Here is an 18,809-nt window from a genome sequence, read left to right as displayed (position 1 = left end):
TCTGCATCTTCAGTGTACCAGTTGTAACTACTCGCTTGTTCTACCAGAGCTGGGTGGTTCTGCAGTCAATTTTACCTTAATGATGGCAAATAAAGAGGAGACTTGGCTGAGAAGGTGCCTGTTGATGTTGCTTGTCATGTAATTTACTTTAAACTATCACCAAAACAGTAATGAGACTGAAAGCATGGGCCAACATTCAAGTGGCAGCTTTTGAATACCCTGAGTGCTGGGCTGGCCAGTCAGACTTCACCTTGAGTGGCATCTTCATGCTCAGGTTTCTTCTGGCTCATGTCTCTGAGACATGCTTCCTCTGCCTCCTATTTTTGTTTCCTTTTCTCATTCCATTCAAATCAAGGAATACTTAAGCTTTGTGATACCTGAGTAGAAGCAGTCTTGGCTCCACACCCCAGATCCTTGATTGGGAATGACCTTCAAGGATGTTCATCCAGAGTCACACAGACAGGCACTGTCAGAGCAGGGTTTAAAGCCATCATGTAATCTGCAAGGCAGAACTTAAACTGCTGGCTCATACCCCACTGCTGACATAGAAGAGCATTTGGATGCTTCTCTGATAGCTTTTGTATTCAAGGATCTCAGTGGCAGAGTTTTTGTCACCTTGTAAAATGTTAAATATAATCTCTAAGAAGTGTTTCAGACAATTTTACACTTGGCCTTAAATCCTGTAACTGCGTTTGGAATTCAGAAAATGCCGTATGAGATACTTGAGTACTAACTTTTGTCATTTGAGACCACATTGTGGTTTTGCCTGTCTCAGGGATCCAAAAACGTTAATGAAAACTAATCTTTTCATTGAGTGGTTTCTTCTCATCTTTAAAGTTACTCACATGTGCTTACATGCTCTGCCTGATCAAGCTTCTGCAAGTTACGTATGCCCTAAAACATCCTAAGTTCGTTTAACTGCACCTTTAAAAATGAATGATTCAGCTTTATTACTCTAAATACAGCTGCTTTGATCACAGGTGTTGATTTACAAGGGCAAAAGGTTTTCCCTAAATAAGATATGTAGAATATATCCATATAAGAAGCACGTGGACTGCAGCAGTGCGCTAAGAAGCATCTTGCTTAGCATTTTGTTTTCAACACCAAGAGCTAAAATTACATTTTATGAATCTCTAAATTTGGACCTACAAGAGTGAAAGATGCTTCCATGAGGGAGGAGTTTGTGGGTTTCTGCTGCTTTTTCTGCCTTCACATATGTTACCAGTGCTGCCGTCCTCTCCCTGATCACTTCAGCTATTTTCATGGGATCTCTTAAGGTTCTTGGGCTACACAGCAATGGAGCTAGAAACTTTACTGATCTGTGGTTCCATACTTCAGTGTTGTTGAAGTAGTTATACCTCGTTTTCTTTGCTTTTCTCTCTTTACTGTCTCCATGCAGTGCTGTAGTAAATCCTTGTGAGATATACCAAGAAATTGCAATGTTAATGCCACTTGAAATTAAATCGTATACTCTTTTTAATTGCAGGTTCCATTGCAACTTATAGAAAGTGTTGAGTGTCGCGATATATTTCAACTTCACTTGACTTGCAAAGACTGCAAGGTTATAAGGTATGACTGGGACAAAAGTTGTATGGTGGTGGATGTGCCTTCTATGTAAAGTCAACAGCTGTGATGTCTTAAGTATTTTTTTCTTATTTTCTGTGCTTGCTTTCCCCAAAAGATTTTCTTCTGTCTGCTTTTGTGTATGATGGGATGGGATTAAGATGTCTGCTTGCTGCTATTCATTGTAGCAGACCCTAAGAAGCATCTGATTTTATTTGGGAGTTAATTTTAGTTTCACAGCTCTTTCTCTGCCTTGGTACATAATACTAGACACAAAACTAGATAAAACCACTGAAACATACCCTGCTTAGAAAAAAAATGTGTTAATCAAGATTTGGGACTGGAGAGTGGAGGCTTAAGAAACAGGTTTGTGCATCTCTACGTGAAACCTTCAGGCTGGGTCACATCAGCCAACCTGTGTTTTGACAGCTGTGAGAGTGCAGAGAGCATCCTTAAGAAGAAAGTAGCCTGTTGAGAAAGAAAAGCCTGGGGTTAAGGTACAGCCAGGTCTGCAACCCACCTTGGTTCACAGCAGGTTAAACAGCATCCAGTGGAAGGGAGTGTTAATTTGTTCTGTCCTTCAGCCATCTTCAGCATCTGCCCCTGGAGTCTCTCTGAACTTCACTGTTTCCTACTTTTCTGCTGGAGAAATTAATTTTGATCTATAGGCTTTAATTACCAAGAAAGGAACTTTTTTTGATTAAATGTTTGCTGGCAGTACCTTTCATACAATGAAACGAGCCCTAGTCACACCTGAGCACTCAGTGTTTAACAGGCCAGCTGCTTCTTGTCATGCTGTGTTTTGCTGAGGTCTGATTTGACTTCAGAAGTAATATTTAGTTTAATTTCAATTAAATATTTAACTTCCTCTCAACTTGTAGCTCTTGACATTTACAAACCCCACTCTTCCTCTCTACATTATTTTGTTAATTCCCCTCAGTTGTACAGTGAATACAAATTATTTGTATTTATGCCTTCCCTCATGAATTTTCATTCAGAATTGCAGCTCGTATAACCCGTATTTGATGCCACTGACTGTTGGAAAGCCATGAGATGTGGGATTGAGAAGCCAAACATAGAACTTGTGTGTTAGATTTCATCAACAAATGAAGATAGTGTTGCAAATGACACGTAATAGCTTTAAAAGAGTTTGAAAAATGAGATGTTTAGGTGAGATGTATCTTGTCTGACTGGAGACATTTAATAGATAGTTAACCAGTCTGAGCTAGTATTCTGGGCTCTCATTAGTCAGTGATGAGGGATAAACACAGCCAGGCTGCACTTCCTCACAGCTACTGCAGGTATGTTTTGTAAGACAGCACAAATTGGACATATCTTCTTCCACTGTGTGACTCTGAGATATGTACAGGTAGGGGTGATAATCCTGCCCTTAGAGAATAGAGATGCTGTCGTTAACAATGAACGTAGCTGAACACAGACTGAGCTGAATGGAGATATTTGGTGAACATTTTGTAACGATAAAATCTTGAAGAAATCTCTCAGAAAGATCAATGAAAATAAAAACAAATCACTGCTCTTATTTCCACCCTGTTATTCTGAAGGTGCCAGAAATCCTCATTGAAATGACAAGCCAATGCCATTTCAATATGCTGCTTTGAAGTTTAGTTTCTGCTGTGCAGGGAATGTTCCTGCTAGTTGTTAATGTTAGTCTGCAAGGTTTGGCGAAGCTCAGATTCAGCAACATTATTAAGGCCAGCAATGGGAATCCTAGCGTATGTGGTGAGGGGAATAATGTAAGTTTTCAGATACTGGAGTTTGTCCCCACTGTTGAGTAATACACTTAAGTATATTGTTCAGATGGATTTTGCTTCTCTGTCTGATGAAAAAATGCATTCTTGCTTGCAGGAATATAATAAATTATAATGAATGCAATAGTTCTGTACTTAGTGTCCATCTGAGAGCACCCCTCAGCAAGATGGCACAACCATTCTGCTTTGGTATGAAGGCTGCATGCTGAACTCAGCGATGCTGTCCCCAGTTTAAACAAGGTGTCTGCATAAACATATTCCTCAGTCACGATGAGTAAGGCATACTGCTGGTTTCTTCCCAGTCACAGAATATTGCTTTCATCTTTAACTTGAATCCATTAGAGTGCGTTTCTGTATGAATATCCAAAGGTTTCATTTTTACTGTCTGTTAGAACATACACAGAAGCAGAACTAGATTATCTGTAAGATGTTTGCTCTCTTTTATTGTTGGTTGTTGGTTTTTTTGGCTTTCACAGAGGTTTTTGTAGCCTAGCAGATCATATAATCTGACATCTGTTACTGAGAACTAATAGATAAATGCTTCTTTCTGTGACAGGTGTCAGTTTTCTACTTTTGAGCAGTGTCAAGATTGGCTTAAGCGACTGAACAATGCCATCCGCCCTCCCTCCAAGATAGAAGACCTTTTCTCATTTGCCTACCATGCTTGGTGTATGGAGGTGTATGCTAGTGAAAAGGAGCAGCATGGGGATTTGTGTCGGCCAGGTACGTGGAAGCACTTTGGGCTTCATCACACATGGTTTGACCAACAAGCAAACAAAAAACCCATAAAATGAAACAATATTTTTTTCTTTTCTGTTTAAATTATACCTGAAGAATTTCTATCACTGGAACAGGTTGCCCAAGGAGGCTGTGGGTGCCCCGTCCCTCGAGGCATTCAAGGCCACACTAAACGTGGCTCTGGGCAGCCTGGGCTGCTGGTTGATGACCCTGCACACAGCAGGGGGTTGGAACTGGATGAGCATTGTGGTCCTCTTCAACCCAGGCCATTCTGTGGTTCTATATGGACTTCTTTTTTTTTTACATCAGTTCTTGCACTTAGTGGTTGTATAGTTTATCTTCACTTGCAGCAAGGGCCTTCAGTGTCTTGCATGTATGGACTTCTGCATGATGTAGAGTGGACAAATGAGAGATTAGCTCCCACCATTGCTACTTTGGGGTAAAAAAAACCTGTGCAAAACAGTACCTCAGTGTCATGGGGAAGTTACTGTGGTGTGTTTACATTAGGCAATCACATATAGTACTGATAACATTTGTTCACCATGGCAGTAACTCATTCTAAAACAGTTTGTACTGATTATACTCACACTTTTACTAAATACCTGCAACAGTCACCTTTAGAGTGGGTGTTGAGGAGTAGGAGGTAAAGAAGGAAATCTCTGAGCTGTGTGTGAGGTTCACAGCTGCAGTACAGTGACCTATTGTTAGTTAAATACCATCTGCACTAGATTGAGAAGTCCACAAGTAAATAAAAACTGCAAATTCCTACCATGGAGGTTATAGCACTTGTTTGAATATGAGGAAATCTGCATTCCAGTCTGAGCCCCTCTACTTACATACATCTTAGAAAAGCATCTTAATTGTCAGAGCTTTGTTAATGAAGGGGAATGGTTGAAAATGGGAGTGGGGAAAAAATACGTTCTGAAGCACTGTGTATGTAGTGGGAGACCTGAACTTGGCTTATGTGATCAACATTTAGAGTTATAAAGCACATGTCCACAATATTTATAGCTTATGTCCTCAATATCTATAGCTTGCTTTCTCTTGGATCTTGAGAGTTGGTTGGCTGTGCTTAAGGATGTTAAAGATGTCTGTCTTGGCTCAAAAGGCCTCTCAAAGTATCCTCATTTCAGGGGGGCAGACAGAATGGTGATGCTGTGGTTTCATTTCTTGGAGAGGACAATCTGATCTTTTGGCGCACAGAGTAGCTGTAAACTAGAGAGAGAAATCGAACACAGTATTTCATTTTCATGTGTCTCTCTAAAACACGTTAGCAGCGTGAGGCACTGATGGTTGGAGATGCTCTAGTATGCTCGTTTGCTACCCAGACAATTAATTCAGCATGTGCTGTGAGTTTTAGTGACCATTCCTCACAGCAGCTGATAATGAAGCCCATCCTCAGTGCATCAAGGGCATGCTGCTCTTCCAATAAAACACTTAGAGACAGATATAAAAGGCATTGATAAGGAAGAACAGGACAGAAGTGCTGGACTGGCCAGAATGTATTATTCCAGTTTCATTTCAGTGCTTGAGAAAGGGACAAAGGCCCATCCTCACAGAGGACATTTCAAGTTGATCTATTCTAGGTAGCAAGAAGATAATAAATTCAAGCTCATGCAGGCAATAAGAGTTCATGTGAGAAGTGGGAAAATGTTGGCAAGCTCCACTCCAATCGATCTGACAGTAGGAAAGTAAAGCAGAATGTGGTGCCTCCATGTTACTGAGGTTGACCTATTTGAAGATTCACAGCCTAGGAGGCAGAATCATTTCTTTTTGGAAACTATTTTGCCAGTGTCGTGATGGAAAGTAAGTGAGTGATGATGGGCAGTCAGGTCCCTGGTTTTTACCAGTGAGCTTTGAAGAGTGAGTGTTCTCTATTTGCACCCAGTGCCGTTCTCCCATGTAGGTTTTCAAACACTGAGAAAAACAGTCCTATTAGACTTCCCTTACACAGAGATCTTGCACATGGTAAAGCACGCCTGGAATTGCAGAGTGCCATTTTCAGCACATGAACTGAGCTGTAAAAGGGAATAACGTCATAGCTTTTCTTTCATGGTTAATTGTCTTGTGATTAGACCACTGTCTTTATTCTTACTTTACCTATTTCTCTGTATTTATCTCTAATTGCTTGGTAATATCACCAACATGTTTCAGGTACGGACCTTTCCATCCCCAGGGACACGTGTGTCTGTATGTGCACCTCATGTGTTTAAAGATATCAAGGGTTTTCTGAAGCATGTAGAAGAAAGATGTAATACTGAAAGCATTAATTTTTTAGTAGGTTTTTCTCCCTCTTGCTGCCTCATGATTTTCTGATAGTCATTTAAAGAGACAAGTGATAGAAAGACTTGCAGAGTCATTTTGTATGCTGTTCCTCAAACATTTACATCTGCTGTAAAACAGTTATTTTGTACAAGTTATCCTCTTCTACACTCTTAAGTACCTTTAATTCTTCAGGCTCTATCAAAACCCATTTTCCTTTCTGTATATTTTTCAGCTGTATTTTGATACTTTTAAAGTTATGTCCAGGAAAAAGAAAGAGGAGCTTGTTCCTTTAATAAATATATTAAATATTAATGTAATATATTAAACTTCATGACTGATATTAGTGTCTAACAATCACATGTTTAATTCTCATCACCTCTCTGACCTATGGAGGAATAATCTGCAATTTAGAGATGGAAGTCTGAGGTGCATGTTAACATACAGCGCATACCTGCTTTTCTTATATGAACCTACAGAGGTTGTTTTGGAGAAAACCACTTATTTTGTGGGCTTTGGCATTTCCACAGAGCTGATCATGGAGAGCCATCAATACAAGCTGTGCTACTTGTGCTTGGTACAGGGTTTCAAGCTGGGCTATGGAAGACTGATGATATTTCTGCAGTGTTCTTTCCTCTTTTTAGTATTTAATGAGCATGCTGTGTTTCTCTGTTCTGGAAGGTAGGAACCTTGTTATTTCACCTTTATTTTCTCTCTCTGCCTTTGATACCCAGGAGAACACGTAACTTCAAGGTTTAAAAATGAAGTGGAGAGGATGGGTTTTGATATGAACAACGCCTGGAGAATTTCCAACATCAATGAGAAGTACAAGTAAGTTATGTGGGCTGCTGATCTGCAGCCAGACAGCAGCTCAACACACCACTTTTTATAGCAGGTTGCTGGAACTTTTTCCAAGTTCTGCAGTTCCTAATAAGGGCCAATTAAAATTAGGGTTAAATACATACATATATTCTATTTTATAGCATAAATATGCTTTTAAAATAGTATTTAATGTTTTGTTAACTGTTAACATTTTGCAGGCTTAGAAATACCTGATTTTGATGTGCTTGCTGGATGTCTCCTTAGAGAATAAGCTTTCTAGTGTGAGAAAGGGAAGCCTTAAGAAGTCAGCAAAGAGTGGAGCTGTAGTGAGCTTACAAAAAGGTTTTTTTTAAACATACCTTATTCTCTAACTTATGACAGAGTCTTGTGGGGAAAAATATAGTTTGGATGAGTCACAGCCATAGACCCTCATAATAAGTGGAAAGAACTTGCCCTGGGAGTATGGATAAATAAATGTCTCCTCATTCTGCTGGGTCAGAGAGTTGTTTCTCTGTTTATGGGCAGTAGGAAGGTACTGCTGGAGTCCCATCCACTTCACTGCAAAACCAGCAGCATCAGTCAGTGATGGAACATGTTTCATTTCCTTGTCTGTGGAGGATAATGACTTGCAGTTGGTAGCTGATGTTACTGTATGAGCAGTGTTTTGTCTGAAAATCCAGCCTAGTAAAAACACTGAAGATTACTGAAGAAAAAGAGAACTCCAATGACATAAGGAAGCATAATAAGAATAATATAGTAATATAATAATAATAAGAAGAATATAATAAGAATAATATAATAATAATAATGCAAGTGCTTCATTCTTATGGGCAGCACTTGAGATGGGGTTATTTTTTTCAGCACAGTTGGTATATTTTTCTGAATGAAATGCACTCAGACCTGCCTGTGCTCACAGATGCGTCTTTTTAAGTTCCTTCATGTAACAGCATTGTAGGAGTGTGTTCTATTTTAGTACAACATAAAAGGTATTGAACTTACTTGGTGTTTGTACGATTTTTTTCCTCCTTGTGTTTATATTTTAATATGAGTTACAGAAATGATTGTGGTCTACTACCCAGAACCATAATGTAGTTAGAACTAGCAACACGCTATGCTAGTTCTTCTTGCTTCCCATTTCTTCTACTTGCATTTTGCTAGACGACTGTTTCTTAGGCAGAAAGGAGGAAGAAGCTTTTCACTCATAAGGTGGTGACGCACTGGAACAGGTTGCCCAAGGAGGCTGTGGATGCCCCATCCCTGCAGGCATTCAAGGCCAGGCTGGATGTGGCTCTGGGCAGCCTGGGCTGCTGGTTGGTGACCCTGCACATAGCAGGGGGTTGGAGCTGGATGAGCACTGTGGGCCTTTGCAACCCAGGCCATTCTATGATCCTATGAAAGAGCATCCAAAATGGATGGCAATTTATTATGTCAGAATTCAGTTCTGTTCTAACCTGGACAGAATGACCTATTCTTAACATTTCTCTCAAACTGTTGGTGGAAGAGGAAAGATAATTTTGCGCGCTTTTAGAACTGTGACCTTCCGTCCAGCTGTAAGATTGAGGATGATTTTGTTCATTTTGTTGCATTTTTATGCTGAGGGGAATTAGTCTGTTATTCAGGAATACATTGCAGTCACTACTGACTGCTTGCTGCCCTCTTTGGCAGCCATGACTTTGTTAGCTGAATAATGGAGTGTGGAGATGGATCTGGTAGAAGAAAGTTCCAGTTAAACACTCAAACATAAGCCTTGGATCCCTGCCTTCAGGAAGAGGTGATTAGCTTATCTAATTATTCACAATTTATACAATTTCCTCACCTTGAGTAGCACAGATGGTTCTTCTGTGCTTTGTGACCCAGTAAGTGAGTGGTTAATTCTTTAGCTTGGAAAGAATGTAGAGGTTTTTTGGTGTGCCCAGTTTATTTCAGTTGATGGAGTCTCAAATCATCAGCGTACACAAACAGGAATCTTCTAATTCTGTTCTGCCGCTGGCTGTTCACGCTAATTATTATATATATGCTGGGAAGAAGCTTAATAATGTGCAAAGAAACAGGGTCTAACAAAATTGCTGAACCAAACAGGTACCGGGTTGCTTATCATGTTCTTTGGTTCATGTTGTGTAGGTGATGTGTAATTGCTCTGTGCTTCTTACATCCAACCCTGTGTGCTGCTTTTCTCACAGGCTCTGTGGTAGCTACCCCCAGGAGATTATAGTGCCTGCCTGGATCACGGATAAAGAGCTGGAGAGTGTGGCAAGCTTTCGGTCTTGGAAGCGCATCCCTGCTGTTGTGTACAGGTAGGTGCTGGAACCAGACAGCAGATGAGATGTTCTGGCAGATGAGAGCTGAAATAATTTGGAATCTGGAATCTTGGCTTGTTGTGAAAAGTGTTCAGGCTCTGTGGGCCACGGATGTTCGCTCACTGAGCTGGGCAGTATTTAATGGAAGTGTTAAAGATCTTTTAAATTAAGAGTTTTATTGTATATTCAAAGCGATTAGAGGCCTGCCTCACATCTTGCCTTGTTCTTGTGTGTATCACATGGTGTGGAGGTGTGCTTCATGACCTGCCAAGGTAGAGCTGGGGAACTAGGCTGGAAAACCTGGCACAGTCTCCTCTGCACTGCATGTGGGAGCCATACCCAAGCTCATCTGCTCAGTCATCCATTCTGAGCTTCTTCCTGGGCTAAGATCCTTCTGTTCCACTCCAGAAGGATCCCAGAGGCAGCATTATAAGGATGAGCAGAGCAGGACCTGGGAAACAAATCATCCTAATGGTTCAGACAAGGATGTCAGGGAGCTTTTGTACGAGGAAAGAAGTTCAGACTTGTGATTAGATGCCAGCCAAGTATGATGTGTTAACATTGATGGTTGGGGGTTTTTGTCTCTACATCTGCTACTTGTGGGACCTTTGCACTCCTATCCTCCCGTCAGTGTTCAAAGTCTCTTTAATTCCTTTGTCATTTGATTTTTAAAAATATATAGCAAATGCTGAGAGTTGCATTAAATCTGCCCATTCATCCTCTTCTTTGAAACAGAGAGAAAAGAGCTGTTTTCTGAGTTGCAAGTGAAATTTAGACATTGGTAAAGTAGCCAGAATCGTATGACCTTGGTCAGAGGAGCAGGTACACAGAGCTAAGGGTGCTATGAAGCACTATTTGCATGAGATAAGAGTTTGTGCTCCATGAACGGACAGCAAATCACTGGTGGCAGCAGACACACATTGTGGCAGTGGTTTTGAATCCTCCTATCTTTTCTCCTTTTTCCCCTCTGGAACGCACTGAAAGCCTCCTCTCCAAACATTCAGGGATTGTCCCCATCTTTTGGCTCTGTGATGGGGAAAAATGTTTTCCAGCGTATGCTGATATTTTTAGACATAGGTAATAGATTGTTATGGAAGTACATGAGTGTTTGTGTGTATAAAAGAGAGCGGTGTAATTTGTCTGCTTTTGTATCCACCTTCCAACGCCTTATTTCAGAGCTTTGTGCCTTTGATGCAATTGTCACTTAATTGGCTCACTTAAACTGGGGAAGCATTGCCTCCATTCTCTCTGGGCAGGAGAAGTGATGGCTTTCTGAGCATTCTTGGGTACAGCAGCATTCTGGAGCTTTATGGGATGGTGATTTAAATGGTTGAAAGACCTCACTGACTGAAATGGTTTAATTCCTGGCATTAATATTCGACAGCTCAGATGAGTCTACATATGTTAAATTACAACATAATGTTTCATTTGTATCTGTTCCAGTGTGAGAAAAGTTTCCCTTTTTTGATTCCTTTTTCCTTTATCTTGTCACTCCGTAATAGATTTTTGAGACATCCACTTCATTGTTCTGCACTACAATAGAAGCCAAATCAGCTACTGCTTGATGATCCGTATGATTGGAAATCCATATATAGTCCTCTCTTTATATACGTTACATAAAAGCAGCTTTTTTCCTTACTTTTGAGGGAGTAATGGGCAAAAGCTCATTCGGTGTTATTATCCATTGAATGATTTGGGGACTATGGGTTGCATTATTTATTGGTCCCATTTAATAACTCCTCTCTTACTGCTTTACTTTGGGGAAGAAAGTAATAATGTTTTAAATACACCCAATAACAACTCTCAGATATTTCCTGAACGCTGGGACGAGGCAGCAGCAAGGCAGACACTTGGCCACAAAGCCTTCTTTGTTCTCGTAAAGCATTCAGAAGCTGCAGCAGTATCTGCAGTCTGGGAAGTTGAACAGGCTGAGTTCAGAGGCACACTTCAGAAAGCATTCCTCCTGCATTGCATTTCCCCGTGCTCACAGCAGCACTGCTTCTATCTGATGGTCAGGTATCCAGAAGAATTGTGACACCCACCCCAGTTTCCCTACTTGAAAACCCAGACACGTCGATGTGGCCTGGAGGAGGTTCTGTAGGTTTGCCTGTCTTAGGTCCCAGCAAACCAGTGTTAGGAAAAAGCGTTTGGGAATTGTAATGAATGGGACAATACAGAGGACTTCATCTGCATTACACAAACTTTATCCTGAACGCCTGAGAACCTACTGAGAAATGAGCTGTGTAAGAGGTGCCTGCAGGTCCCTCACACTGCTGAGGGTTATAGCCCATGCAGGCAGTGCTTCTGTTAGCACAGGAGGCAGCAGTAAACAGAGCTTTGTGTGTACTGTGCTTGCTGAATCACTTTGGTGAACTACAGTAATGATTTCTCTGGTTGCAAGTACTAGTAGGTAAGTAGTGCTGTGCAGGGAGCTGTGCAAACCTTTATTACTGCTCCTTGTGGTCGCAAGGACTTGCTGGATTTATTGTTGTACTCCAAAGGTTGGTGAGCAGAAAGATTAAGCTTATGCAGAGGCGGGCTGTACATCATACAGTTATACAGTGCTTTACAGTGGTTTTTATAGTTATTGAGTGAGTGATACACTATAGAACTTCTTGTTTCCTGTCTAGAGGCTGCGTGTTACTATGTCTCAGGGAGGTGAGGAGGTCTGGGTGGAAGGTTTGGTTTAGTATTTTTAATTCTCCTTTTGTTCTGTTACTGCAGTGTGAATGATGCCATCTCATCCCCAGGTCCAACCCAAGGGTCCTCAGAATCACACTTCAGCTATTTGCTATTATTGGTTTGTTTGCTTTCGAGGCCAGTTCAGTTGGAACGAGTGCGATGCTGCAGACCTCCAGTGTTACTGTGAATAGAAGTGTTTGCTAATTTCTGCTTAGGACCATTAGGGCTTCACAGCCATCAGAGAGCTCAGCTTCAGACCTGGTGCTTCTGTTATTCAGGGTATAAATGGGAGGCGAGGACCCGGAGATGAAAATATAAATGTTTATGGTTCTGTGAAAATGATCCTGCAGGTAAGTGGTAATGAAATCCAGGAGAGCATATGGGAGAGTAAATGAGCTTATCTAGGTGTTCAGAATGGAATTATTGCATATATAACAATGCTTTCTTTTCCTTTGTTATTGGTAGCAGGGAGCCAGGCAGCCGCTCACTGAGTGGCATTTATTTGTTGCTCAACTAAGTTTTTATCAATGGTTCTTCCTCTGGAAGGCAGTTCATTTCAATAGCAATCCATTCTCGTTTGCATGGAGCTGGCTGGCACCTGCTGTAAATGCCGTGGCATTCAGATTGTTTTTCCTTTGCTTCTGTTAATGCAGTGTGTCAGCTGCTTCCTCCCAGTGAAAGAATTTTATATGAAACCATTACAAAAGAGCTATGAGAAATACTTAAAATACAATATCACCAAATACTTCAGAATTCTAAGCTTTTCAGCAGCCAGCCTTAACCTGATGCTCTGCTGTGGAATGAGTGGTGTGAGGCTGCCTGCTGCTGCTCCCTGCAGTGCACTGCGATGTGGCTGTGCTGAGCTCTGGCAGCAGATTGTAAAGCAATTCCTGACACCAAAGCACCCCAATAAATTGGTTAGAGAGAGGAAACAGGTGAGATGTGTTGGTGTAGGTGGGATTCTTCCTGTTCAGGACTGTCAAAGCCAGCTGTAATTTCACTTGAAGATTCAGCCCACCCGTACCTCTGTGCAGTCAAACAGCACTTGGTGGAGGTGAGGCTGGGGGCAGTCAGTTTGTCTGCAGGAAAATTCCATCTTCTTTTCCTCCAGCGTAACATGTAGGTACAGCAATGGACACGTAATTCTAGGAGTGTGGAGGTTGTGTTTCCACCATTGCTCTGAGCAAGGAGGGCACTGCCTACACACACCTTTGCTGGGGGGTTGTGTGTCTGCAGGTCCTTGAAACGGGAGGGGGAGCACGTGGGTAAGTGGTAGAACCATTCTGATGGGTGAAACCTTCTGCTGTCCCACTCCTTGTCACCACTTGGTCACCATGTGGCCTGAGCAGAGTTGTGGCTCTGCTCTTCCTTTGCATCCCCACCTGCAGTGCCTTTCTTCTATGGCCGAGGTCCTCTGGATTCAGAGTGTGTCTGGGGAGGATAAGTGTCTTAATCCATTTTCCAAAGCATGTTTGCAGCGGTTGGATACTCTTCAATTATTTCACCTCTGTTCTTTGTGTAATCAATTAAAAAACAATAATAATACTTTGTCATTCTGAAGGCATTTAAAAAACATCCCTATATCCGATAGACTATTCTGTCTTATTTTCCAGTCCTCTGAAGTTTCATCAGCACATAGAGTGTAATTTATATCTCATTTTAGAAGGAAAACGTTCAGTTAATAAGCAGTTTTTTCATTTTTGTTGCTACGTGGTTGTCCACATAGGAGTGTATGTGCTTGTGCACTTCATTAGCAGCCTGGCACCACGCTGCTGCTTATGTAGAGGAGAGCAGTGCTGGTGCTCTGCAGCAGCTCCTTGGTGCCCTCCTGCAGGGTGTAGTTGGTGTGAGAGGCAGCAGGTGAAACAGAACCCACATGGGGGGAGGAAGAGAGAAAACCCTGCACCCTGTGGGACCTTGGGAAGGGGGAATGTGAGAGGTACAAGAGGCAGAGCTGAGGAGCCTGGGGGGGTGAGGGGAGGAGGGTCACATCTTGAGGTCTTGGTTGGTTTTTAAGTCTTTTCTTTCTAAAATTACATGAACTCAGAAAGCCACTGTTTCCTATCAAACACCAATAGCAAACTTCAGGATGAGCAGAGCTGCAGGTGTTGAGCATTCTGAGGAACTAGTGCAATAGTAATGCCTAAAATAAAGTGGCTCCCAGATGTGGTTCTGCAAAGCGTTCCAGAACTGCCTTTGGTGCTTCACAGATGATGCTTGGAAATGGATGCCATCAGTGTGTGAGTTGGTTATGCTTGGTGTTAAATATCATCTGACAGAAGGCGTGCTGCCTTCTGCCAGCATTTCATACCAAAATCAGAACATTCTTCCCAGATTCAATTAGTGGAATGTTTGGATTTAACAACAAAAAGCTCATCGAAGCACGAATCTCTGGTTTTACTCCTTTCTAGCTTTATAGTTTAGCATGAGCTAAATTGAACTTTCACATTTCATCTGTCATACTGCAGCTGTAGACCTGAGTAGCCAGGAGGTGTTGAACAGCCCTTTATGGCTGTTGTCTGTTCTGAAATGTTCTGCAGCTTTTACTGGTCAACAGGCAGCAACGTTAAGCAGGAAAGTGCTTTGGTTCTCCATTACCAGCCTTAGCTTCGACTTTTACCTCTCAGTGAACGTGTAGTTACAGGCAGCGTTTTGAAGTGAAGTGTGTGGAATTCGTTGTCTACTGAATGTCAGACTGGGGATGAGTGCTGAGCTGTAGATTCCCCAGCAGGAGTTACAATGCTGGAGGGAACCGTTTAACTTTCCATGCCCTCTGTGTTTTTCATCCTGACCTTTCAAGTTATGCACTACTTCTTTCTGTTCTGTACTTTTTCAGGCACCAGAGCAATGGAGCAGTCATTTCCCGCTGTGGACAACCCGAGGTCAGTTGGTGGGGCTGGAGGAATTCAGACGATGAGCACCTTGTCCAGTCAGTAGCCAAAGCCTGTGCCTCAGATTCAAGGTCCAACAGTAACAAACTAATGAATGGAAATTGTTCCAGAGATTTCTCCAATGGAGGAGACCTCTCTGATGTGGAATTTGGTGAGTTTGCCACTGTTTCTTTTCTGTAGAAGGCAGAGCTTTTATATGAAGCTTCATCTCCTTTGTGTGCTGTAACAGATTGTATCCCTTGTACTTAATGAGGCATTCTCTGATTTCTATGTGCACAATGCATACACACAGTGGGACTTGAGTGAATCATTGCTGCAAACAATGCCAAGAGTATCCGTTCAGTTGTTCTTCATTTGCGTATCTTCTCCCCCAGATTCCTCAATCTCTAACGCCTCGGGAGCAGAGAGTTTGGCAATACAGCCTCAGAAGCTTCTGATCCTCGATGCACGGTCCTATGCAGCAGCTGTGGCTAACAGAGCCAAAGGTGGAGGCTGTGAGTGCCCAGGTAAGCAGTGCTGCTTTTGTATGTAAGTTGATCAAAAGCGTTTGACTGTCATTACATGATCTGAAAAGAAAAGTGCCAGACAGTCAGTGTTGATTCAGCACGGAAGGAGGACTGAAGTGACCTTTCAGCCTTCTTGAGTGGCTCTGAAAGCTAAACTGTAACTCCTATGAGAAACAGAAATTAGCTGACCAAGCTTAGGAACATCCACAGATTATCAGTTAACTATTTTCTAGCAGTCTCACTATTGCTGTGGGTTCATGCTCTGCTTCTTGTAACGTGAAGCAAAACATGGAAGAGAAACACAGAAACACTTTGATCCATTCCTGTTTTGTAGTGCTGTGTTGTGGTGTCTGTAATGCCTGCTGAAGTCCAGACACTGGGTTTGCCTTGCAGAATATTGGTGAACAGCTTCTTCCATCTGCCCGCAGCACCGCTGCTTTGTTCTTATGGACAAGGTTCTTTTAGCAATTAAGATAAGCATGATTCTTAGTTTCTTCTCTCTCTCTCTCTCTCGGTATTTCCCTGCAGAGTATTATCCAAACTGTGAAGTGGTGTTCATGGGAATGGCAAACATTCATTCAATCCGGAAGAGCTTTCAGTCCCTGCGTCTGCTCTGCACACAAATGCCAGATCCAGGAAAGTAAGTGGCTGTTGGCTGCTTTCTGCATCTGTTTACACATTCTGTTCTGTAAACTGATGTTCAGGTGTTTGTTTTTTGCCCGGACCCTCAGCTGGGAAGAAGGGAGTCAGGAAGGGCTGCTGGAAGTAACCATGTTCCACAGCCTGTTTGTTCCTCAGGTGTGCTGCAAGGTTTTGTTTCTTATAGTTCAGGGAGAGTCTTAGCAAAATGTAGATGAAAAATAATGGGTGCTGACATTCACAGCTCATTAAAGTACACAGTAATGGTTATGCTTTGATTTGATGAAATCAGAGATTCCAACCTGGAAGCATTTTAAAAGAGCAAAGATTGTCCTCCTTTGTTTTCTTCTAGTTGGCTGTCAGCTCTGGAGAGCACCAAATGGCTGCAGCACTTGTCTGTGCTTCTGAAATCGGCTCTGCTTGTGGTCCATGCTGTGGACAGAGACCAGCGACCCGTCCTGGTGCACTGCTCGGATGGCTGGGACCGAACCCCACAGATCGTGGCTCTGGCCAAACTGCTGCTAGATCCCTACTACAGGACCACAGAGGTTTGTAGGCCATCTGTTAACGAACCAGGCACTTATTGAGTTTGGGTTCCTTTCCAAGGAATTTTGTATTTAAAAATAATGACAGATTTTTCAGCTCGAAGCAGCGCAGGAGCTAACAGGAGTTAACTAACAGCAGTCTGCAGATACAGTTACATGTGGGTGTAAATATAGCCTGTAATTCAAGAGCAGATGATGTTTTTCTTCTTTTTAATAAGTGCCCAGTCATGGTGTTCCTTTCCCTATACGTGTGCAGTGCTGAGCACTTCTGGCACAGCTGCGGTTTCTCAGCCAACTGCTGGTGAAAAGCCTTTCTCTGTTCCTCTTTCCTGGTTTTCTTAGCTACGTATTTCTCCCGTTTCCTTTCTTTCACGATCCCTTGTCACTTAGTTATAACACTGTTGCTTTTTCAGCCCGGTTTTTTTTCTCCCGTGGCTTTTCAGCACTGTGGGATGTGTGATGGCTGGATTCCATCTACCAGCCCACGTGCAAGATGCCTTTGTTGTGTAGAACAGAAGCGTGTGTCTGTGTGCTGTGCTACAAACCGGTGTTTAAACCCTCAGATACAGGAGGAGCAGGAGCTGAAAATGTAGCAGTGTCCTTAGGAGGAAATAGTGGAGACCTTCTCAGCTCCTTTTTCACGTGGGTTCTGGAGGTCAGCATCCACCAGGTCAATCCACACTGCTCTGTCTCTGGCACAGAAGCTCCTCCTGGGCCCCCAGTGTCGTCATTTCGGGTTCAAATTGAAAAGTTCTTTGACACACCTCTTTTTCCTGCCTGCATCAGAGGGAACCATGAATGTAACTGCCCAGGAATGTTCAGAGAAGTGGATTCCATCATTGTCACTTTCAGGCTTTGTAGCACTATCAGCCTTTTTTGTTTTCTCCTTTTCGGCTACAACCCTCAGCTTAATAAAGTGTGATCTACAATCCTTCCATTGCTCTAAGAAGCAAGACCTCCCCAACGTGGTAGATCTTAGGTCCTGTAAGGCTGGGTGTCACAGCCGGGTGCTTCATTAGACACTACTTTGGAATGTGCTTTGCCATTTGGGTTTGCATGAGAAGTTGTGCAGTCTGCCCTTTATCAAACTTACGACTGTGCTACGTTTGATATACGTGTAGGCAAGCAATCTCTGAGTGTGGATATCTCATCGTGGTTACCACTAGGTTACCATTATCTGGTTTGAATCAAGATGTGAAATTCCTGCTCTCCCCTGCCTTGCTGAAATAGCTCTCACATCAAGGTCTGCTTCCTCACCAGCCAGAGCACTTAGTAGTCTGTCTTATTACCTTTCCTGTCCATGTGGGCTTGGGCTTCATTTCAGTCCTAATTTCATCGTGCAGCATTTAAGAAAATAGAGGTGTTGGGTAAAGGAGAAAAGGTAAGTGATGGGGACTAATTGTGAAGGGAAGTCAGGAGGAGTTGAGGACGCAGCAATAAGTTGAGCCTCACAAGTCTCAGACTTTAAAAAAAAAAACAAAAACAAAAAACCCAACAGCCAAAAAACCTAAAGAGGAAATGTTCGTAAATGTTCGTCTGTCCTTGTATTTCTGCAGGGTTTCCAGGTGCTGGTGGAGATGGAGTGGCTGGATTTTGGCCACAAGTTTGCTGATCGCTGTGGCCATGGTGAGAATTCGGATGACCTCAATGAGCGCTGCCCGGTGTTCTTACAGTGGCTGGACTGCGTCCATCAGCTCCAGAGGCAGTTTCCCTGCTCTTTCGAGTTTAACGAAGCATTCCTTGTGAGTTGTGGCTTGAGAGCTTGCTGTTTTATAGACTGCTCCTAACCCACCACTAACGTACCAACGAGCCCAAGGGGTTTCTGGTTTTCCCATCTGTCTGTGACAGGAGATCTTCAGCTTGGTAAAGGAAATGGGAAAGCTGTCCTGATACAGGAGGCACAAATACCTGTATACATTGTGGAGCCTGGGGTCTGTTCACTCCTAAAGCAGAAGCAGGGCCCTCAAGGGCTGCTTTCAAACTTGAAAATGAAACAAATGATACAGATTTAATCATTTCACTGAAGAGTTGCTGAGATACATTCAGTTTAATGCTTTCACACAACATAGAATTGCTGACTGGGAATATGAGCTTC

At 42.5% G+C, this 18,809-nt stretch overlaps 1 protein-coding gene across 6 annotated transcripts in view; it reads left to right on the top strand.

The window, feature by feature from the left end:
* The window catches only part of MTMR3 (myotubularin related protein 3), a 68,233-nt gene that overhangs the window by 38,016 nt on the left and 11,408 nt on the right, over positions 1-18,809 (top strand). For all 6 annotated transcript variants that reach the window (XM_015877976.2, XM_015877980.2, XM_015877979.2 and 3 more), the window contains 9 exons: positions 1,487-1,569; positions 3,889-4,055; positions 7,067-7,163; positions 9,335-9,448; positions 14,970-15,175; positions 15,399-15,530; positions 16,059-16,170; positions 16,522-16,717; positions 18,271-18,456. In XM_015877976.2, coding sequence (XP_015733462.1) covers positions 1,487-1,569; positions 3,889-4,055; positions 7,067-7,163; positions 9,335-9,448; positions 14,970-15,175; positions 15,399-15,530; positions 16,059-16,170; positions 16,522-16,717; positions 18,271-18,456 — 1,293 coding nt within the window. The remainder of the gene's footprint in view (positions 1-1,486; positions 1,570-3,888; positions 4,056-7,066; positions 7,164-9,334; positions 9,449-14,969; positions 15,176-15,398; positions 15,531-16,058; positions 16,171-16,521; positions 16,718-18,270; positions 18,457-18,809) is intronic.

Source organism: Coturnix japonica, chromosome 15, assembly GCF_001577835.2.
Source record: "Coturnix japonica isolate 7356 chromosome 15, Coturnix japonica 2.1, whole genome shotgun sequence".
Classification (NCBI taxonomy): Eukaryota; Metazoa; Chordata; class Aves; order Galliformes; family Phasianidae; genus Coturnix; species Coturnix japonica.
Note: the sequence above shows the minus strand (reverse complement) of the source record. Positions and strands in the feature narration are given on the sequence as shown.